This window comes from Typopeltis vanoorti, chromosome 5 (assembly GCF_054136105.1).
Source record: "Typopeltis vanoorti isolate ZY-2024b chromosome 5, IOZ_Tvanoo_1.0, whole genome shotgun sequence".
Lineage (NCBI taxonomy): Eukaryota > Metazoa > Arthropoda > Arachnida > Uropygi > Thelyphonidae > Typopeltis > Typopeltis vanoorti.
The window spans coordinates 15737402-15761822 of record NC_143553.1 but is presented as its reverse complement, the minus strand read 5'-3'; the positions used below and the strand labels follow the sequence as shown (position 1 = coordinate 15761822).

At 35.6% G+C, this 24421-nt stretch overlaps 1 protein-coding gene across 1 annotated transcript in view; it reads left to right on the top strand.

The window, feature by feature from the left end:
- The window catches only part of LOC150106239 (uncharacterized), a 58713-nt gene extending 37212 nt beyond the window's left edge, over nucleotides 1-21501 (top strand). The window contains exons 2-5 of the mRNA XM_090392259.1: nucleotides 2070-2199; nucleotides 12528-12670; nucleotides 15085-15229; nucleotides 19966-21501. Of these exons, the coding sequence (XP_090248385.1) occupies nucleotides 2070-2199; nucleotides 12528-12670; nucleotides 15085-15229; nucleotides 19966-20188 (641 nt within the window). The 3' untranslated portion in view covers nucleotides 20189-21501. The remainder of the gene's footprint in view (nucleotides 1-2069; nucleotides 2200-12527; nucleotides 12671-15084; nucleotides 15230-19965) is intronic.
- Nucleotides 21502-24421: the final 2920 nt, after the last annotated feature.

Below are 24421 nucleotides of genomic sequence, written 5' to 3'. Positions count from 1 at the left end.
TTCTTAAGAAGAAGCTGATTCCCCTCCCCAAATGTTCTGATTTTTCTATCTCTACTACTTGGTTTAATCCTTTATCCAAGTGTAAGCAAACAAAGTTTGTCATGCTTCTATCTGTACAAGCCTTCATTTCAGAGCTTATTCCACAGTTTTCACCAACTGCTCGACTTAATTGTCACCCTTCAACTGTTTAGCTGGTAACACTATCTTATCACCAAATGGATTTTCGTTGTCGGACCCTCTGGGCGTATGAGTATATATTTCTAATAACTTTTCCGAAGCTTCTTCCACTTATGCCGTAAGTTTTGATATATATATATATATATATATATATTACTTTTTTCCATAATCTGTAAACTCTACTCTGGAGACGTAACATGGAACTTTTTCAAGCCACTTCAGAACTCCAATAATTCGGGAAGTGGTCTCACAGCGGGGATGATATTCATCTCTCTCTCTCTCTCTCACCCAAAGACAATCACAAAAATCCATGTCCAGTTGCTGTCCATTACTTGATTGTTAATGCATACATATGTCATCAATCAATCCTCAATGATAGCCTTTTGTTTATATGCATTTATATCATTATTCGTTCAGTGCGATGTAATAGATCTGCCGAAGGGTAGTTTTTTTTCTGCAAATAAGGAATTGCATTCAACGTGTAATCGAAATATAAAATTGGAAAGTCGGGATTTATTGAAGAGAGGAATTCAAAGACGTGTTAAATGCTCAAGAAGACGTCAAGAAAATGCAACAAGGCTCAAAGTAGAGGATAGAGAACCCTACCCTTCAAGAAAATAAACATGAATATATATCACCTGGAACTATCGCTATACTCTACTGCGTTTTTGCTATGATTTTTTGCATTAAATTATTTGTCCACCGGATTGTTCTTCCGAGATGCCTGTGAAATCACTGATGGCCCGGTGCCAGTTGTCATTGACGACTAAGAGTGTAAATTGGCTGTCCAACACTCTTCATAAAATAATTACGACTAAACGCCTTCGCCTACTTTCTATAATAAAAGGTGTTAGAATATTTATTTTTATTTTATTTTTTATTGGGGAAAAATTCAGAATACCTGATTAAATATCACCTGTCAAATCCAGATCGCAAGGTTATTTTGTTTGTAAAGTGATGTATACATAGTTCGCCATCTTAAACAAATGAAAGAAATAACTTCTAGTTTATAGTTGAGATTAATCGATAATTTATGGCTCAGATTTGCATATATTTTATCTTTCATGTCTTTATTATTGTCTATTTTCTAACCATGTAGGATTAATTCAATATTATCCACTTTTTCAATTTAACGATATTTACGCTTGATAAATCTTCATATGTAAAATGCGCCGTGCGGTTTAGAGAAAAAAACATTTCTTAAACCACTTGCATCACCTGTTACGGCGAAAATGAAATTAAAAAAAGTGTATTTCAAGGACTCAGTCAAAAATGAAACATACGGAAGAACTCCAACTCATCTAATTCAATAAACGGTGACTTTTTTTTTTTTTTATAAAAGAGTAGACGCTTTTGTTATTTTTTTTTTTTAGAAAAAATATTAAAGAAAAAAAAAAGGATGCTGATTTTTACCCCCACGGTTTAAATCTGAAAAAACAACCAGTCTGAAATTATACATATTTTGTGTAATTCCCTCCCATGAAAGTTCGTAAACCTATTAATTAATTCATTAATATCGTGGACTGAGTAATTCTACTCTGGCAACAAACGGGGTCCTGCTTCAAGCCATTTCAGGCCTTACACACCAGGGGAATAAAATTATTTATCTCCTAAAAATATTCAGAGACATCCACGCCACTTCATAATTAGAATTTGATTGGCGAGCAGCGACGCTATCAGTAAATATGTGACTGTATTTGATTCAGTTAGATGATCGTGTCTTCATTCACTCTATGGCCGTATGTGGGGAAGGGGATATCTCGGAAATATCAACAAAGTTATTACCATTCTTATTTCAAAACTGCTTTAACTTAGAAATATCAACAAGGTTTTAAACGTATTTATTGTGTTGTCAAATTTGGTTTCATTTTCTCTTTCGCATTTCTTCGTAGGCTATAGGAAGGTCAGGTGCCAAACAGATTGGTGTAGCAGCGATGTGTGCTATATACAGCTGACAACGCTAAGCGAGAAACCTGACTTAATTTTTGCCACCACCGCTGAAGGCCTGAAGACAGAATGCAGGTAATGAACCTTACTGTCTTGACACTATTCGGAAATAATTCATTGTCCGATTCTGCTGTGCACATATCAGTTGATGAGCAGCTGCTTTGTTAATTTTTTTTTCGATAATTAGCAATACCGATAGATTATTAACCCATCAGCATTTCTAAATGTGTGCAAATAGACTTCGGTTTCGACGTGTCTTTCAAGTAATTTTATATTCAGCTATTGTTCGTTATTTATCGCACTGCTTTCAACGAATCTTGAAACTTGCTTCGAGAAATATTTTAATATTTATTTTAATGTTCAGTAATATTTTTTTCCAAGAATAGACTCAGTTGAGGAAAGCGATGAGGTGCCACACTCAAAAATCGTCAAAACAAAGGACAGAGAAAGAAAAGACCGTAAATCTATTGCATTCCAGTAATTTGGGGATGCAAATCCCAGAGATTAGTACAGATGGGCCCATTATGGGTACATAATCCAGGAATCCTATTCTAGAGACCAAACACAGCACTCTATAGCGGCACCTCTTTGTGGTCTCACACCGGATCTTGAAAATCATCTACCACATTCCTAGACGACTATGCCCTTGTAGGATGCAACCACTTCCTGAACATCAGAATTCGGATATTATCCACTAGACTAGGATAGGTAATTTTTATGGCCAGGGTTCAACAAATTATGCGGAATCTTACTCACTACGAAAAACAAGTACTCGCCCAAGACTCTCCATTTATTAATATATCCCAATAAGTCAACAGGGGTTCCATGAGTGGTAGTGCTATCATTCTTTAGAAAACGTTTCCTTTATGCGAGAACCATTCCAAGAAGGAGAATTCTCGTCAATAAATAATAAGAATCCGCGGAACAGTCAAACACAAAGTTGATTTTTTTGGAAAGTATCATTTGCTATACCGACCTGATTGACTGAGTGGTTAGTGCATCTGCTTTGGCAGCTAAAAAAACCTGCAACATGGCTGCGGGCTCGATGCCTTGGGTGTGCCTGTTTATGATCTCTCCCTAAAAGTATACCCAAGTCCACCCCCCTCCCCCCTCTCCAACGGTTTCTTAACTTTAAGAAACCTTTTTTTCTTAAAGTTAAGACAAATGTTTAGAAAGTTATTGTTTATGAAATTTAAAAAATTCTTTTTTACTCAGCAAGCAGTTACCACCCACTTGTGAAAATATACTTGCAACGGGCGAATAGCAAAATAGCGAAAGCCCAGCCAATAATATATGCGCATATTTATGTGTAATTCAATGACTCCTCTTTTAATCACCACTTGATTACACTTACCCTTAAAGTAGCAGGATGATACTGACATTCGGCGTCAGTATCAAAAGAATACAATGTAAAACGACAATGTGAGACAAAGCATGCGTCCAATTTCGATCACCTTCAAGGGCGGCTTCGTGTAGACAAAGTGAACCGTCTCCAAATTGATTTAAAATGCCAGTAGTGTACGTTTAAAAGGCAGAGGGAAGAGAGCGAGGCGTGTGTCAAAGTAAATTATATAAGAGCTGAAAAAATTGCTAAAAAATTAAAAGCCTTCTTGGACGGCGAATTTGTGAAAGAGTGTCTCATCGCTACTGGGGATATTCTGTGCCCAAATAATAAGGAAGTGTTTAAAAAACCTAGTTTGTCTGGGGTAACTGTAGCACGACGTGTCGAAGAACTTGCCAATGACATTGAAGGAACTTTAAAAGAACGATCGTCCGAATTTACGTCATATTCACTTGATTTAGATGAGAACACAGATGTGAAGGATACAGCACAACTGGCTATATTTGTCCGTGGCATTGATCAACAATTCAGTGTGACAGAAGAACTGCTAGCGCTCGTACCTATGAAGGGAACGACGAAAGGCACTGATATTCTTGAAGCCGCCAAAAAAAGCCGTCGAAACGCTCCAGCGTTTCGACCTCAGCTTAATCAACCTCGAGGATGTGGTAACTGATGGTGCCCCTGCTATGGTGGGAAAGAACGAAAAGTTTGTTGCGCTGCTACGGAAAGAGCCAGAACTAGAAGGTAAAGATTTCGTTCATTATCACTGTTTAATCCACCAGGAGAATTTGTGCGCGAAAACTATTGGATTTGAGAATGTCATGAAAGTTATTGTGACTGTCGTCAATATTATTAGGGCAAGAGGATTGAATCATCGTCAATTCCAAGAGTTTTTGACCCAAGAGTGCGAAGCGGATCACGGCGATGTGGTTTATTATAGTGATGTGCATTGGTTGAGCAGAGGGAAGATTCTGAAAAGAGTCTTTGACTTACGGAGCGAAATACAGCAGTTCATGCAAACCAAGGGGAATCCGATTGCGGAAATTAACGATCCGAAATGAATGACAGACTTTGCCTTTGTGACCGACATCTCGTTGCCTATGAATGACCTAAATACGCGGCTACAATCCAAAGAACAACTGGTGTACACACTGTTTGATCACATCAAAGCTTTTGTGGCCAAGCTCAAACTTTGGGAGGCATAACTCGCAAGAAAGACTTAACTCATTTTCAGCTTCTCGGTGAGTCCAACTGTTTGTCTCTTGATGAATACGCTACAAAATTAGCCGTGTTGCGAAGTGAGTTCGAAGAGAGATTTAGTGTGTTTCGTAACCAACAGTTTTCTTTAGATTTATTTTCGATGCCATTCAGTGTCAATGCTGCCGAAATGCCAGACTCAGTACAAATAGAGCTGCTTGAAACTCCAAAACAGCATTTCTTTGAGAGAAAAATGATTCAATGTGCCCTTGCTTACATTCTACAAAGACTACACTTCTGAGGACGCATTCTCTAATCTTCGCCGGCATACTTTGAAGATGTGCGCTTTGTTAGGAAGCACATACTTATGTGAGCAGTTCTTCTCCAGAATGAAGCATATGAAGTCCAAGACAAGAACTCAGATTAGAGACCAACATCTCGAGAATACTCTGCGCATAGTGACTTCCAACATTGGTGCAAACATCGACAAGCTGGTCAAGGAAAAATTGCCAAGTTTCCCATTGACATTGTAAAAAATGAATGTTTTCTTCATTAAATTATCTTTTTTCGAGTATTGATTGTATTTACTTATCATGAACCCGACTCCTACCTACGCTCTTAAAGCTGAGTTTGTTTATTTTTATAGAATTTTATGTAAAGTATCAAATGCACAGCGTTCCTTGGGAATCTGGAAAGCATCTTACAATTCTAAATACCGCAGTATAGCTTAGTGGCCCGCGGGCTTCATTGCAAGTTTTAATGCGGCCCGCACTGTCTGAAAGGTTGAAGACCGCTGGTATAGAGAAAGCTTTTTTTATGATAATTCCAAAAATTAGTTAACGCATGATGAGGCTCGTACGGGAAGTACGGAACCATCTTATGAAACCAGTATGATGCTGTTGGTTGTAATATATTCTTCTGTAAATTTCGAGTATTCTCCTGACCGGTTTACCTGATTGAGCAACGTAAAACCCGAGTTTCGGGAGGGAGAAACGTTGCTACCTCCGTATTAGGCCGGATAATTCATCTTCGCTTGAATAACCCTGACAAAGGCTCTTGGCTCCTAGACGGGTTCAAACCCAGGTCTTTCCAACCAAAGGACATCGTTGAAGTCGACTGAGCTACACAGTTCCACCAATGAACGGTTATAAATGCACAACATACTGGTACCGAGGATAGATAATTTAGTAACAACTCTAACTAAATGCTACTTTCTCATGACTTTAAGTCATTAACATGCAAGATGGTGGTTTCACACTGAGCGAGGAAATCATCCACCATCTAAGCGTGGTATATAGCATGGCTGCCACATACCATTCGCCTTGCTCCCTAAGGTGGGCGGTGGATTTAGTATTCATTTTCCGTGAGGATGCAGTTAATACTATTCGCTCTAGTCTTGAAGACAGCGCCATACTTGCTTAGCCATGTGTAGCACGCGCGCTATTTTGTCAACATTGAAGTTTGTTCTCGACGGCCGTGCTTATTGCTTTCTGTAATTTTTAAAGAAATGTGGAGATCATTCCATCGGCTACGTCTTTGATTTGTACACGTGCGTTGCTTGGAATGGCAGAGTTCGCTGTAATATTGTTATCCGACGTGGTTAATATTCTATGTCAGTCAGAATTTCAGCATCATTTGCATTCATATTTGAACTATCATATCAAACAGTTCTCCAACGCCGAAACAACCATTCGCAGATAAATGTCACTTTGTATGACAGTTTGGAATTACACCACTTCTCTGTTCCTTTGGTGTAGAACAGAATCGACTCCACGTTGGGAATCCAGTAACAGCCAAAGCAGTGTCGATATTTTTCCGAAAAAAATAATAAAAACACACAAAAAAATTCGTGTTTCATTTATATATTCCGAAATGTTTACAACAACATGTATCGCAGGGCAAATAAAATGTTCGAAAAGACAAGGTCCCAGATATCGTAATCGAAGAAGCACAATGCAAGCATTTCTAATTATTATATCGAAAGACTATTTCTTGATAGTTATTTTAATAGAGAGTACTTCATTCAAAGACATTTTTTTCTCAAATATATATTTTAATTATGAATTGTTTGAAGGATTTGAAAAAAAAATGTTTATCCAAATTCCTGCGAAGTGTGATCCACAAAACGAGGTATTAAGATGAAATATGTTAGATATTGTCTCTTAGACTGGATCTTACTATTGCCTCTCTCGATGAATCTTGACTCCATGGGGTGTTTTAATAATAATAATAATAATAATAATAATGTCTCAACACAATCAGATTTCAAATGACTTCATCCCAACCCACACGTGTCACATTGTGCTTTGATTTTGCAATCTCTCCAGTGTGTGTGTGTGTGTGTGTGTGTGTGTGTGTGTGTGTGTGTGTGAGAGAGAGAGAGAGAGAGAGAGAGAGAGATTGATGTGAACACCTCCTTGAAGAGATTTTCCTAAGGAGGATCTATGTGCATCCAATCTTCTTTTTCTGACAGGTACAGGGATTCTAGGACACTTAAGGATTTCAACTTAATGCTCTTTCGATAATCTAAATATTTGGAAATTCTCTTAAATATACAAGAAAGCCAGTAAAAGAGAGTGAGAGAGAGAGAGAGAGAGAGAGAGAGAGAGAGAGAGAGGGAAGAGGAGGTTTCATAAGCACGAAGACCGTGGAGAGGAGAGTGCTTCAGTGAAATTCCCAGTGTTGAGATTTTAAACACAATTCTTTTGTAATTTTTTTAAATGCATTCTGCTGAAATAGCTTGCTCGAGTTATATTCGTACTTTGACTTCCACATGTTCCTCTAAACCAGTGTTTCTTAAACTTCAGATATCCGTGTACCCCTTCTTAAATTTTCATTATTATCAAGTACCCCCTTATCAAAATAATAATTATAATAAAAAAAAAATAAATGAATAAAAATTATATTTTATTGTAAATGATATTTTATTTGAATTTATGTGATGGACATATAAACAAAAAATATGATTTATTTTTAATAGAATAAAATTTATAAAGATACTATAAATTTTTACTTAATTTAAATAATTTATCATCAGTGAGAGGGATACAATATCAACGTTTTCTTGTTGCTTACAGCTACTTGTATCTGCTATATTGTTCTCTTTTGTGCGTTTCATAAATCCAGTCTTTAACCAATGATTACTTATGCAATTAAAGCTAAAATAATTACCGTATTTACTCGAATATAACTTGCATTTGCATTTTTTTTTTCAAAATTAAAGCAAAAAATCGTAATGCAAGATATATGCGGGGATTTTCGGAATCTAAGGTTTTCAGAAAAAAACTGAAAATGGGTATGACTTACCAAGAAGCTCCTATTCGCCATCACTATTTCTGGCCTCGAGAGCGGTTTCCTTGTGTGTATCGTCAAAGTCGTCTACCCAAATAGCGTCATCTTCTTTCCCATTATTTCAAGCAAAAATTGGCAGTAATTTACAAGACTTCAGATCAATCCTTCACAAATGACTAATGAGAAGTGAAAGCAGAGCGTGAAACAGACAGCAATTGTAGGCTAGTAGAGACAGAGCAGCTAAGAAGACTGCATGTGATTGATGTGGTATTAACAAAAGATTGCGCTATCCAAAGACAAAAACAAGCCGACAATTGAGTTGGCTCTCATTTCAACAATTGAGTTGAAATGCTAATTCTCTTCAATCGAATTCCATATCTGAAACACATTCAGTATATATTTCTTAACATGTTCACAACGGGGATGGTGACAAACAAAACCATATGTTGCCAGAGCAACATGGATTTGCTTGAGTCTGTACAGCGGTTTCTGTGGGATGGGACATTTAGTGCTGTTTTTATATATATATATATATATATATATATATATATATATATATATATATATATATATATATATAGATATATATAGATATATTTTATATATAGATATATTTATATATTTTATATTTATATATATTTATATATTTTATATTTATATATATTTATATATATATATATATATAATTTATTAAGAAATATATACATTTACATTAATTCTTTTTTTTCTTAATAATGATTCCATGCGTTAATGATGCATAGCCGAAAATTGCCACGTACCCCTGATTTCACGTATCCCCGGGAGTACGCATGCCACACTTTGAGAAACATAGTCAATCGTTATGCGACTTTCTTGAAAAGTGAATTATTACATAAGTGAATAATCTTTTTTATTTTGTTTAAGTGAAAAGTAGACCAGTACTCTGAAGGCATGGTTTTTGATGCTTTCAGAACAAGGAAATTTGAAAACTCAACGTTTTTATTCGTTATTCTAAGCCTGCTGTGTTTCTCAACGTGGGGCGTACGCCCCACAGGGGAACAATTTGAATATTTTGGGAGGCAATTAGAAAATGTGCATATACATATTTATACATATTTATATTATACTTTTTCAGAACTTGGCTGACTATTATGCTAGAGGGGGATATCAAAATCTTTGAGACGTTGAGGTGGGGCATGATCCAAAAAACGTTGAGAAGCACTGTAATCTAAGGGTATTGTTTATTTGATGCTCTAGAGCCTTGTTCTTCAACCTGTGGTTCGCGGAAATTTCCTGGCGGTCGCCCAAAAATTTCTTCGTCTCTCAGAAGCGACGCTCCTGCCACGTATATCAAATTTTCTAAACTAAGCAACAGCAGATGTCGCACTAGCTAAAATTTGTAATTTTATAACATTAGATTTAATAAATAAAATACTATCTGCATTGGTTTATGTTTCTGTCTTAGACGGCAGCCGGTCATCAAAATATTTCTCTTATTTTCCCCTGTCCGTAAGTTTAAAAAGGGTTGAAGAACGCTGCTCTAGAGAGTGTCTCTAGCGGAGAAGCTAACCACGATTCTCATTAGATAGAAAGATGTGCATGCTTTTGGTCTGGGACGAAGAGCCTTTATATGAAAGTTCTTTTTTTTTTTTTTTTTTTTTTTTTTGTAAACTGAAGATGAACTAGCGTTTATCAAATCATGTCGCTCGGGTTTGTCATTCTGCAAAAAAAAAAAAAAAAACAGTCTGCCTTGAGAATGCATGCAATTTACAGGCAAAAGCATTTTAATTGGTGTGTACTTGGCGATCCTTATGTTCATACATTAGTTGTTTAATTACTCGATAATCTTATTCATTAGCAAAAAAAAAAGTTATTTTTTAACCACTGGTATATCGCGTTTTTTTTTTTTTTTTTTGTGCCATTCCTTAAGTTCAACAATATAGAATCTCGATTCGAAATTGCAGAAACATTATTTTACTGGCTCATCACAATTTGTAATTATGCAATTACAGTCAGAATGGATTTTGATCATTTCTCTGTACTCGACACAGTACAGCACTCGAAGCTGTTTGCTTCGATTGCTATCTTCATGGTGGATGCATTGTTGCACTTCTTTCAATGACTGCACATGCCTTGGTTTTAAATTAAGAAAACCTTGTCTTCTAGAATGTTAATATTCTAAAGATCGGCTACCCATTTTTAGCTATATTTTATATAAGAGAAACTATAGTTCGCCCACCGTTTGTAGATCTCTCCTTGGCATTTTGCCAAGAATAGTCGATTCATGCTGAAGGGGAGAAAGAAATGAAGGATGTACGAAATGGTCGCCAACATGCGAAATCACGTGCTTTCTTGTCTGTCGCTATACTAGTACTAGCTTGATTTTTGTTGTTCTCTTTTTGCATTATTTTTTTATTATTAATTTGTATGATGGATCCAGTACAGTCTACAAGTTCTATTGTTACACGTTTCAGTAGCTCTTGCAAAAGAATATTGAATAATGTGCTGACATTCTGCGAAAAAGAATCGTCAGAAGGCCGTCTTCTTGTTCCCCTTTCTCAAGTCATAAAACGTGCAAGTGCGGGCGCATCGGGGTCGACTGTTAAAAGAATTCGTAGGGAATCAAAAGGTGAAGGTAAGCCAAAATTTAAATCTCCTAAAAAAAAGCGCCAGAGAAAGAAAACCATCGAAACCGTAGCTTTGAATGATTTTGATGTAGACGTTATAAGAAGAACTATTCACGAATTTTACGTAGTCGAAAAAAGAGTGCCAACTGTTCCGAAATTGATTCCTGTGCTTAAAGAAAAAATTAATTTTCCTTGGAAAACAGAAACTTTAAGGAAAATACTTCATGAAATCGGATTTTGTTTTAAAAAGTCACAGAATAAAAGGAAACTTATCATGGACCGAAGTGACATTGTTTTATCTAGAACGCAGTATTTGCACGTATTAACACTCTACGTACATTTTTCCAACGGTTATACAATCAAAATAGTTACACTTTAAAAACAGCAATGTTAGTAAAAGAAAAGCTAAATTTTCCGACATGTAATAATAAACAAACTCAGTTTGTTTATTATTACATCCCAGAAGACAGACTGATTACCCTATTATCGGAATGGATTCTCCTTTTTCTGACATGCGCAGAAGTGTCGAGGGACCTCAAATCGGTGGGCGAACTATAAAGGGTTTTTTTTTTTTTTTTTTTTTTTTTTTTGGCAGTGTGGACAATATACTTGTCTTATTTATAAATATATACTCACATAACATTCGATTATGACCATCCTCATTCACAACAGAACAAACAAACCCAATAAACATGGCGTAAAAGTTCGTGTTGCACAGTATGTATGCTGTCAGTGTGTTATTTACGTATATGGTTGTGCAAATCAATCGGAGTGGTAACATTGCAGCCAGTAATAAATAAAAGGTAACGATATCACGAATTCGAAAATAACGATAGTTGGAATTTGACAGTCGGGTGCTTACATCTCAGATATGAAATACCTTGTTGAGAGTTCATGACCCAGACGGTTAAGGCACTAAACAGCGTAAAACCAACGTTCGTTTAACGAAACTGTAAATGAAGAAGTACATGCTCGTAGTGAGCGAAGGATGCGATTCCTCGTATTGGCCAATCGACGGGTTATGTTGCCAGAGCTGTCGTCGCCATACAACGTAGGAGGGCGCAAGAACAATATTTCAGATGACCATGGGCCGTACAGTACTTATATAAGGAGTTCCAGAGCCAAAAGCTCAAAAGTTACTCTCTCACCACTTAAGGTCATCGTCGTAAGAGGCTGCTGTGGTGTCACCAGCAATCCGGTGGATAAGAGAGGAATACAATTATAAGAGTGTGCTGGTTGGAGGAATCACCATGGAGATTGACTGCTATGCGTATGGAACACAAACATGAACTGGTGGGTCCTCCAATGCATTGTTCCACCGTCCACGCAAGTAGATGCAATAGAATGGTTTTGTTGGTGAAATTTGGAATTCCTGTTGCATATCGACTAGCGTGTTCATAATAGATCACGTGCACTCTGTCGTTTTGCACTTGCTCAGTGACGGAGACGAAGTTCTGTGGTAATAATGCATCACGTCACCGTGCCCACGCTTCAAAGAAATATTTCGAGAAACACGTAGAGGTCATCAAGACATCACCCATCTTGAAGGGCAGGCGAAACTCAATCCAGTTAAACATCTCTGGAATATTCTGTGAGAGACTAAACCCCTCTCCATCCAAAGTGTTCGGAATTCCTTGCAGATATTATGACTACGTACGCATTCCTTATTACAGATATATTGGAACCAATGCAACAACAACAACTCGTGTAATGGTAACAAGCATAATATTAATCAAGTGGTCGTGATTCAATGTTACGTCAATACAATAATTGCTAATTTATTTAAACTCGTGTTTTAAGTTTAAACAGTTTAGTAATAATTAGTTTTAGTTTAGTTTAGTGATTAGGCCACAGATAACTGATTAAGCAAAGGCAAAAAGATTTAAAATTTCATACATTCATGTGTCGTGTATATATTTAAGTGTACATTTGTTCACAGAAAATTATTTTTTCTCTGCACTCTTTAGCAAGGCGGAGAGCGCAGTTAGTTGCCTCAACACATACTCGATGCAATGCCTCGATGAAGGAGGAAGAGCACAATTGGCGAGTAGCATAGGTGGCCACAGAGAACTGATTAGGCAGTTATGCACGGATCGAGAATTCAAATCAAGTAAGAAATAAGAATGTTCAAAATGTGTGTTTTCCTAAAAATGTGTATGATTAAGTTGTCATCAAAATGTATATTGCAGAGCAGCAGCCTTGCCAACCACTCATTTCAGACTCCATGGGTCTGGTTTTCTTCACGGAGGTATTTTTACATGTAAACGATGTCTGTTTTAAATAATTAGAGCATATGTGTAAAATAAATTTTTACTTATTTTTGTTATTTCTCTGTTTCATTGTAGGATCTGAACACGCGCTTGCAATGAGAGGAATGCTTCGTGGTGTAGGAAGACAGATCGAAGTGTTGGTATAACACTGAAAACGTCTATAATTGTTGGCACTACTGCCTGTACATGGACGACGGTATTTTAAATCGACATTTTGAATAACTCCATCTTGCATAGACTGTAAAAGTTCTAAGCACTATTTGTTCGCTGATTAGAGAACTTTGGGCATACTTACTTTATCAGATGTTTTGAAATTAATAACATATCATACTCTCTCCAATTCAGCACAACCTTCACGATTTAATTTAAAAAAAAAAACATCTGGACCATCTGTCCAAAAACGTTTTCGACGAGGATTTATTAAAAATAAATAAACTGTTACGACGATTCTGGTCGACGACGAGAGTTCTCTCGTAAAAAAGTTCTTTTGTAGAAAAAGTTTCCACTTTCTGAGTTAGTCGATCTCTGGAAAGTAGCGTTTCTCTCTTCAACCAGTTTCTCCCTCGTAGGGTTTCTCTCCAAAATGAAAATCGACTTTTTAACTCCGCACTCAGAAAAATCAACGGCAGAACACGCACTATTTATGAATGTTAGGATTCACGAGACGATGTCAGCTGTTTGCCTTATTCCCTCATCTAAAATTACCAACACCCAAAATCTTAGCTTTCATTGATAGCTAATAAATCAATGGGCAGCCAATCTCCACGGCTATTTATATTTTTATGAATATATTTACACTTCAAGAATAATTGAAGAATAATAAGAATAATTGAGTATGAACTACAAAAATCGTTACGCAGTCTAAATAATCTGATAAAAACATTTGGTATGAAATATCAACATATAAAACAAAAGCCATGGCCTTCAAAGGTGCTAATCCAATAAGAAACAAAATAGTAATAAACAAAATAATAGAGCAAGTAAATGCATTCAAATATTTAGGATGCACAATGTCATATAAAGAAGCTGATATAGAACCGAAGATATTAAACTTTTTAAAAGTAACAGAAGTTATATATAAAAATTTTAAACTCAATTATGTACAAAATGACACACGAATAAGAATCTATGATACAGTAGCTAAACCGACCTTATTTTATAGCAGTGAGATATGAAAAAAAAAGATAAAAGAAGAATTGAATCATCCGAAATGAAATTTCTGCGCAGAACTGAGAGAGTCACAATAATGGACAAAATGAGAAGCAGCGAAATCAGAAAAAAATTTGGAATTACAACCTTCCTAAATGAAACAGTTATTTGTATAGAGAAAAATGGAAAGAACAAGTACAGAAAATGAATAGAAGCAGAATACCTAAACACATTCTGAATTACCACTCGAAAGGTACCCGATGCAGAGGAAGACCTTTAAAAAGATGGAATTGAGTCCAGAACAGGCCACTTGACCTATAACCCTGGAAAGAAGAAGACGATACTTTTGTTCATGCATCTCAAAAAGGGCAGTTGCTCAAGATGCGTTCTTGTTTTAAATTGCGCAGAATTCGCGTAGTCAAACTGAATCCAGAAATACCATTTTCGCATATAATTTTGTTTTTCATAATCTTCCTATTAAATTGGCCCCAAATAAGACGTCTTGTCCAGATAACAAACGATATTAAACTTCATCCAGCCTGAAAAAAAAAAATGATTGTAATTTTGAACACACACACACACACACACACACACACACACTATGATCAATTAAAAATAGAATCCAAAACTAAATTTTTTGCTCATTTCATTAAGTTCTCTTCTGCATCAGTGGACACATTGCAATATCAGAATTTCGACATGTTTGCTTCTCTGCGCCGGAGATGGTTTGAATGAAACAAAAACTGGAACTGCTTCACAAATTTTTATAAGGGTTTCATACCAATTTCAACACAATTCGTCCAGCTAGAAACCAGAAAAGACTTGTGGATGGACGAATGGACAAGGAAAAAGTAATTGAATGGATGCATTCACGCATTTTGCGATGATCGTCTGAAAAAAAAAAAGGTTGGGGAGAACTTTTCTTTTTCGCAAAAATAAATTTCTGTTTTTATAAACAACGTTGGCAATCGGAATTTTTTGAATTAGCATTAATTAAGTTTCAGAAATGAGCTTATGTATGTATGTATACCCCCCCCCCCACACACAAAATCTTCAACAATGCTACGAATTAGTAAATGAGGCACTTACAAAAAATGATTTTCAGGTTACTTGTTCCACGTGCAGTGTTTCCAGGGTATTTCGAAGGAGCTCGAATACTGCACAGAGAAACATCTAAGAAATTTAAAAGATATCGAAAACATTTTCCTGACGAACGTGACCTTAGAAGAAAAACTCTTTGCAACATGCTGGTGAGTAAAACATAGTTTAGGCAATGAAAGTAACTCCTTTTGTTTCAGTTTATTTTATTTTGTTATTGTTGTTGTTGCACGCAACCAATTAATCTATTTGTAACGTTATTAATACGCGCCAATATTAACTTCCCATCTATGCAGTTGTGATAGGAGGAGGATTTTCATTAGTATTTTTAAAATTCATTTTTTGTTTTAAGAAAGTATTAATTTTCAAAGACTACAGATTCTTAAGCTCATTTATCCACTGGAGAGCCATTTGAGAATGCATATTTCCTTCACTTGAGAATTTTAAGAACCGACCTCTTAATCAAATAGCCATTTACAGTATAAAAAAACTGATAAGGAAAGATCACAGATGATAAAAGAAAAAAGAAGTTCGGGACCCATGTTACAAAATTAATAAAGAAAATGCCAAGGATTAATACGATGTTAAGAAAGGCACCAACTTACAAAGGTAAAGAAATAATTTTCCTCTCTATTAAGCTCTAATTCTACAATATGTGAACTGCAATATCCTCAGATTTTGTTACTTAATTTCGGGAAGAGGAAGATAAAGAGGGGATGGATGATGAATAGGATGATGATGATGAATTAAGTGAATGCATGGATTACAAAGTTTGACAAACAGGAAAAAAACGAGACATTGATTGATAGAAGAAAGAAAGAGAGAGAGAGAGAGAGAGGGGGAGAGAGAGAGAGAGAGAGAGAGAGAGAGAGAGAGAGAGAGAGAGAGAGAGAGAGAGAAACAAGATGGGAATGGATTTTATGGGAGTGATGCAAATTGAAGATTTTAATACGTATATGGGCAGGTTGTAGTTGGATAAGTGTTGCACACAAAGGTGTGAGTGGTGGCCGAGCGACGGGCTCACTGCCCTAAAATGCTTACCAGAGGGAATGACGTATGCATAATTACACTTGTATCCCGCTATCATGAACCCTAAACCTCAAATGGAAGCTACCAAAATAATAATAAGATAATTCATAATGTAGTCAGCTTTTTGATGTTATCTTCCCAAGGAGTGCACATAAATGCATGATGATGATGATCATCATCATCATCATGCGTATCAAGGATTTAGGCCTAGCGTGGCCTGTTCCGGCCTTAGAAGTCATCGTTGAATCGTTTAAGAGGACGTCCTCATTTTCTTTTTCCTAATGGCTTGTACTTTAAGACTTGTTTTGGTAATCTTTCTGTTTTCATTCTTTGAACGTGTTTCATCCATTTATTTTTACATATTTTAATTTTTTTTTTATTACTGGTTCTTGGTTTAATTCTTTCATAATTTCTTCATTTCTTTTGTGATCAAATAGGGTATACTTTGAAGTTTTTCTCATAAACTTCATTTCAGCTGTTATTAATCTTTGTTTGTCTTTTTGTTTTATTGTCCAGATTTCGCTTCCATACATTAAGACTGGTAGGGCTAATGTATTGTATGCTTTTAGTCCGGTTTGTTTTTGAACTAGGTTTAGTTCAAATATAGAGCTAATTGCACCTGTTATTTTTAAATATTTTGCAATTTTTACGTTTATATCTTTTTCATTTTCATAAGTGATCGTACATCCTAGGTAGTTAAATGAATTCACCTGTTCTAAGATCTTGTTATCTATTACTATTTTTGTTCTTGCTGGATCTTGTCCTTTAAAGGCCATAGTTTTTGATTTTTCTATTGATATAATCATACCATAATCTTTGGCTATCTCATTTAGATCTAAAATAGCTTTCTGTAACTAATCTTCAAAATTTGTAATTATTATTTGGTCGTCGGCAAAGAGGAGAATGTTTAAGTTCACTGTAGGAGAAAGTTTAATTCCCTGATGTTAATTTTTATTCCATTTTATTATTATTTCATTTAAGTAAATATTAAAAAGTGTTGCTGAGAGGGGACATCCCTTTCGGACCCCTTGGTTTATTTCTCTCGTATGTGATAGCTCGTGATTTAATTTAATTTGTATTTGATTATTTTCATATATAAGATAGCTTTTAGGATGTTATTTGGTATTTGTGTTTCTTTTAATATGTTAATTAATATGTTTCTTTTAACTTTGTCAAATGCTTTTTCAAAGTCAATAAATGCCATATGTGTTTCTAAATTGTATTCTCTTCTTTTCTCTGTTATTAATTTTAGGCAAAAGGCCGGGTCTGTACATAATATGCATGATATAAACATCAATAAGTAGCAAGCTTATGCTATAATGAACAACAGCTATCGTACTGGAAAACGAACTTTTAATTGGTTATATATAATTCTGTATATTTCTTAAATATATAAAAATAATAATAAAAAAAATCTTCCCTTTATAATCAGATTATCGAAGTTCGGCTAAATTTTGGAAGTGTAGGAAATAAAATATAGTTGATCCCAAAATTATATATAAACTACTTCAAGTGATAAGCAAAGTTTAAAATCATTTACTGCTAACTACATTTGTAAAGAGGACGCCATCGTTATAAGAGAAACAACAGCATATTTGGAGACAACAGCATGATTGAAGAGGCGTCAAGCATAATCATCACAGAAAGATTTGTACGATATGATTCGTATACGTTTCATGAGAAAAAACAGTGCTTATAAAGTGTAATAATTGTTTGTGGGAGCCTCCGTAGATCACTTGGTATAGACGGCACTATGGTTGGAAAAACCCGGGTTCGAATCTCATGTATGATATGATGAATCTTTACAGATATTTTCATCAAATGGTGAGTTAGCCGGTTTCATACGGAGGTGAAGGTTTTTTCGTCCCTAAAAAACCAGGCAAAACTCCCCAAGAACACGTAGATCTACAGACATACCTACTTGCCCTTTGGAGAAAGCAGTGGTGTGCAGACCGCACTAATTCCCCGTGACAAAGAAAACAAATTTGTTAGTTTTCTGAACTTAACACGAGCTATTAATGAAATTAGCACCAACGTTTATATTTATTATATTTTTATTTTAGTTTAAATAGTGTAGTGTATATTATGTAATTAAAAGAAATATATTCTGATGAGAAAACAAACTAACAAATACACTTGCAGCAGAAATGCCCTCACGTTCTATGCAAAGCAAACGTGTCCAATCCACAGAGGAAAATGAAATTACCGAGTTTCTAGTTTACTGAGTGAAATTGTGCTGCTTGGAAGATTTAGCATTTGCCTGATCAGCGAGGATAGGGAAGCTCGTCAATGAAACAAACGTGGAATAAACATTTGAAGACCACACGTCATTTTGCTGCTTTCACTTTAACGGGATGCATTTTAATTAATGTACGAGGTGCCTTTTTTCGCAGCCAATTCCGAAACTTTACTTTTCACAGCCAATCGTCACACTTCAATGCATATGAATTATTAACTTTCTTACAAAATGTTTAATATACGGGATTATATGAAGAAATACTTTCCGTTTAAATATTGAGAGATTTTATGAATACTTTCTCCTTTGTTTCCACTTTGTTTTGTTATTGTTTAGCACAATAACATTGGACTATTAAAAACTGACTATATACAGTCAGTTTCTAATAGTCCGTTAGTTTATATACACTATCCACCAATAATTGTCCGGACGCTCCCTGTTATTTGAAGTTATGGAATATTCCAAGTTTGTTAATAGCATAAAAACCGATGTACACATAGTAGGAAGCAGTATTTCATCGTAGTTGACTACAGGTGACGTGGCAACACGACGTGAACTCAGTGACTTTGACAGAGGTGTCATCGTGGGTTGTCACATTGGTGACATGTTCATACATTGCCGCTCAACTGGAGCATCCAAAATCAACAGTTGGTGATGTGATAAACAAATGGAGATGTTCTGGCATCACTAGTGTACGCAAAAGCCGACTAGAATCGGCACAGACCATCAGTGATGAGGTCCAGAGCGCCAGTAACACCATGGTGGGCACTAATACTGTACGAAAAGAACTCCATTTACTAGGCTTCCACGGAAGAGAGCGGCATACAAACCGAACATCATAACAACGAACAAGGAGGCTCGTCTGGTCTGCTGCAAAGAGCGTGTGAGCTTGGCAATTGACCAGTGGGAAACGATACTCGGGAGCGATGAATCAAGGTTCACCTGTTTCCAGTCTGATGGCAGGTGTGGAAGTAGCCTAGTGAACGCTTGTTACCACAGTGTGTTGTACCCACAGTAAAGTTTGGTGGTGGAAGAATAATGGTGTGGGGTTCATCCAGATGGTTTGGAGTGGGACCACTGATCGTCATTGTCCATGGTTCCTTGAAGGCAGCTCAGTACCTTGATATTCTGGATAATCAGGTGCTGACTACACTGTGGAGTTTTTACGGAACGGACCCGTGATACTATCAAGACAACGCCTTATACCACAAAGCTTGCAGCTGTAATGGAATGGTATGAAGAAATGGGTGTTAAACGACTGGCTGGCCTGCGCAGAGTCCTGACCTCAACCCCATCGAACACCTGTGGGACGAATTGAGCTGCGATTGAGATCCAGAGCAGCACGTCGTCGATCTGTCGCTGAACTCAATGCTGCTTTGATGGAATTATTGGAGACAAATTCCAGTCTGCCACACATTGGTGAAAAACCTTCCTCCAAGGGTGCAGGAGGTGATCAAAGCCAAAGATAGATATACCTGATATTAGGGTTCGCCTGCCGATATCAATCGTAATTTGCTAAGGTGTCCGGACAATTATTGGTAGATAGTGTATATAGTCAGTTTTTAAATTAAATCCTACTACTACAAGGTGTTTAAGAAAATTCTTGCATTTTTATCTTTTCAGTGCTTTCGATGGCTACTATCGGTGTTTGAAAGGACTGGTCGAACCGAATTGTGGAGCGGAAGCAAGCGAGCTTGTGAAAAGAATCATCTTTACGAGGGGTGGGTACTTCTTTAACGAAATGTGCCAAGATTACTATAAAGAGTGTACAGGTGGAAGCGGAATATTTATCTCATCTTTCTGGATGGTGATGGGCATTGCGATATTGTCCGCAATGCTACAGTGAATTAAACAAATGAATAAAAATTAGGGATGTATTTTTATTACCTTTTGTATAGTTGGGATATCTTGTTTGGTTAAACAAAGCACGAGCTTTGGTGAGTGTTCGCATCAGAGTTGACTAATCACACCTGAAGGTGCTACGCTTCATCCGCTTTTATATTACAGCATGTCAGAGTCGTGTGATTTTGTGCTTACCATGACGTCATTTTTGTGTAAAATCTTCATCAAGTCTATTGCTACATCACTGTTCGTCGTAATGACAATGTCTGCCATCTTCATTCTTTCCTTATTACCTTTACTAATTCTGATGTACACTGCCATTCTCTGCTTGTATCGGCGTTACCCCCAGAAGCAATTACATGGGTATGAATGTGTGTTTCAAATTATTCGCCCATTATTTCGAGGTGTTCATTAATTCATTGTTAATTATGATATTTCCGGTAAAGAATCTTCGTCAGTGATAGAATGATAAATACCCATCGTCTGTAGTTTGTACAACTGCTGTTGAATACGACTTTTAATAGTTACTAACATACTGCATATTCTTTGGTTGTTATAAGTATCTAAGATGGTTCATTTTCAGTATTCTTCCTGAAAATGTATTCGGAAATTAAAAAAAAAAGGAAAAACAATGCTTAGAATATTCCGTACACTAAACGATCGTGCCGCCATTATTATTATTATTATTGTTTTCCTTATACACGTACTTATTTTCATTTGGCAGCACTTTTTTAATTCCATCATGCATCAGTCACATAACAAAAGTTTCAGCAAACGTCTCAAATAGATTGGAATAATTACTAATGATAATAATAACAATGATCGTAGAGGATGTAAACATTAATTTCAATTGGTTTTAGATTGGATTTGTGCTTGCCTTCTTATACAGCAACTTCATTGTATAGAAAAATGCCATTGTCTTGTAATGTGTGTGTGTGTGTGTGTTTATGCACATTATTCTATTTTCAACTTCGGATTAACTCTTCTTATATCTCAATTCGTAAATCTGAACTAATCGTTAATTTTTATTACACGATGGAGATCATCATCATCCTTTAATGTTATTTTATTAAAATATTATTCATATTTCTTTGCGAATTATATAATCAGTACTTGAGAGATCTAAAATTTATTTATTGAACTGTTGGCATGTACATTGGTGACGAATATGAGGTCAAGAGAAAGATCTCACTGTCCATAATTTATGTGACATAACAAAAAAATCTTCGAGGTCAGCTGCAATTCTTAGTAAAAGATGTTCTTTTAAAATGTATCTAAGCACAATTTGTACTTCTTAAAATAAAGTTGATGCACATTTTTTGTCTATTTACTTTTCATCGAGATGTAAGAAAAATAACATTGACTCAAACTTCCCTAACTCTTTCTGGAACTTTTCCTCCTCAAGGCAATGTGCAAGGTTCCCTGTTAATGTTTCAAGCGCACTGTTGTATAATTCACTCCTCAAAGATATAACAGACAATTCTTTTAATTATGCTCAACTATTTTAGGGTTTCGTTCACCCTCTGTTAGTATAGTTTAACCCCACCCATTTTTTTTTTTTTTTCGTGTAAATAGATTACTTCTTTTTGGAACAGATGATCAGGGCCGCGCCGTGCGGTTGTGCAGATTGTGCACCGCACAAGGGCGCTTGAAGATAGGGGCGCCATTTCCCCACAGGAAATAATAAAAAAATTATATAAATTTTCTTATTATTGAATTATATCGTACTATATAAATTACACAATTACAAATGATAGTTAATGCAATAAAAATGAAATTTTAAATCAGTCAAATTATTATGAATTCTTAATAATCTAACGATATTTTTAACTTAATACGTCACCAGTTTTATTATAATTTGTTTGAAGTGAAACGTTATCAATATTATCACAGATTTTATTTCACAGAGTAAGCATCGACTCAGCGAAAATTTTATAAATATTCTCGATTGTTTATCATATTTTTAGTGAAAATTGTTAGTTTAAGACAGACCGTGAATTCATTCTTACGCTGTGCTTTGCCCAGTACCGTCGACAGGGTCTAGCACAGAGGCAGCTGGTTTACAGCACTGCTTAATAAGGACGCTCTTTCAGCCGTATTACGGCAACAAGATATTTTACAAAAATACAGCGTTTAGTTTACCAAATAAAAAAGGAGCCATTTCCCATATATATATATATATATATATATATATATATATATATATATATATATATATATATATATATATACAGGGATGTTCAACCTGTCGATGGCGATCGACCGGTAGATCGCAGAGCGATTTTTGGTCGATCTCTTGTGTATTCCTCCTCACTTACAAATTTAATTAAACCTGAAAACATAATATTTTATTTATCATTATTTTGTATTATTTTTAATTCACTTTAAGTGTATTGCTATTATTTATTTATTTTTCGTTAAAATTGTCAAATCAGTAATTTTCTTATAAGTCCGGGTAAATGAATTAATTTGGATCAGTGGAAGTCACAGCGAGCCGAGTGAATACGATTATAAGCAAAGTGTAAAAACTCGATTGTAACTTAAATATTAAATAATTCAAACACATTACATCGATTTTTTACTTAGGTTAAGTCCTATGTGAATATTGTAAAAAAATAAACTTTGTTTGTCTCGGTATAGTTAGATGTTTTTGTAAATAACTCTTTTCAAGCTAACTGTATATACTGCTTTAATAAGAATATATTAGAGTGTTAAAAACAAAGGCAATGTTTTTATTGCCGAAGCTGTACATGGCGGCATTAGAAAAATTGTTATTAAAACTTGTATGTATGAGAAAGGCTTGCAGGCTCGAAGTGTAAACATCACCGAAGTCAGTCAGAGAGAGTTCAAACAACTTTCCGATGGCCGGCAACCTACAATCAAAAGAAAGCAAAGGAGAACAAAAGGCGTGCTGAACTTGAAACTTAAGATGAAAGACTCATACCGATTCTTTGGTGGTTGCCAAACTTCATGCGAGGTCTCAGAGGAAACCCAATAAAAAGGGACTGAAGCAAGCAAAAGGGGTCCCGGTTCCAGAATTGCTGTCAGAGAGGAGACCGCCCGGTCCAGAGTCGCCGTCAGAGAGACGGCCCGGATCCACGTTGCTTGAGAGAGGAGTTTCCCACTTCCAGAAAGGAGCTTCTCGGTTCGAGACGTCGCTAGAGAGAGACTACTTCTAGGCCTCAGACAAGGTTTTAAATTGCTGAAAGGAAGAGTTCTAATTGCCGGAGAAAAGTTTCCAGGCCAGGTTAATGTCAGACATTCACCAGGGTGTTGCGTTTTCATTAAATTAGACGAATCAAACCACTTCAATGGTATTGCTCAGTTAATGGTATTTATTCGCATGGTATTTCAAGATTATTCAAGTAAAGAAGAACTTTTGAAAATTATACCATTATTGGGAAGGACTAGGGGAGAAGACATTTTTTTGGCATTTGATGAATTTGTGAAACAACACAAACTTCCGCTTTTTAAACTTGTGTCTATTACTGCTGATGGTGCTCCTGCAATGATAGGTAATAAATCAGGCTTCATTTCATTATGTAAAAACGATGACAAATATCCAGATTTTTGAACGTACCACTGTATTATTCACCAACAAGTACTGTGTAGTAAACGATTAAACACAAAAGATGTTTTGGATATTACATTTAAAATTGTAAATTATGTTCGAAGAAAATCCCTGCAACGGCGGTTATTTAAATTACAGGTAGATGATGACAGAGAACTTCTGTTGTACAATAATGTTCGCTGGCTCAGCAGAAGTCAATTTTTAGAAAGATTACTTGTATTAATTAACGATATAAAAATTTTTCTTGATGAAATAGGAGATATTTATCCACAACTGAGTGATAAAAGATAGTTGTTACACTTATCATTTTTAGTAGGTTTCTGTAAGAATTTAAGCAATTTAAATTTAGAGTTCCAAGGTAGAGATAAAAATTTAATTGACATGTTAAGTTCAATAAAAACTTTCCAACAATATTTACTTTTATTAAAGAAAATATAAATGACCGCGAATTTAGACATCTCCCATATTTATTAAAATTATTTGAACAAAATCAAGAAATGCTTCGCTATGATTTAATAGAATTTATTCATGAAATAGAATTAGTTGAGGAAGAAATAAATTCAAGATTTAAAGATTTTAATAAAACTGAAATTATTATATCTTTTATCAATAATCCATTTCAAGAAAACTTGAACATCACAGGCTGCTTGATATAAACCAAGCTGA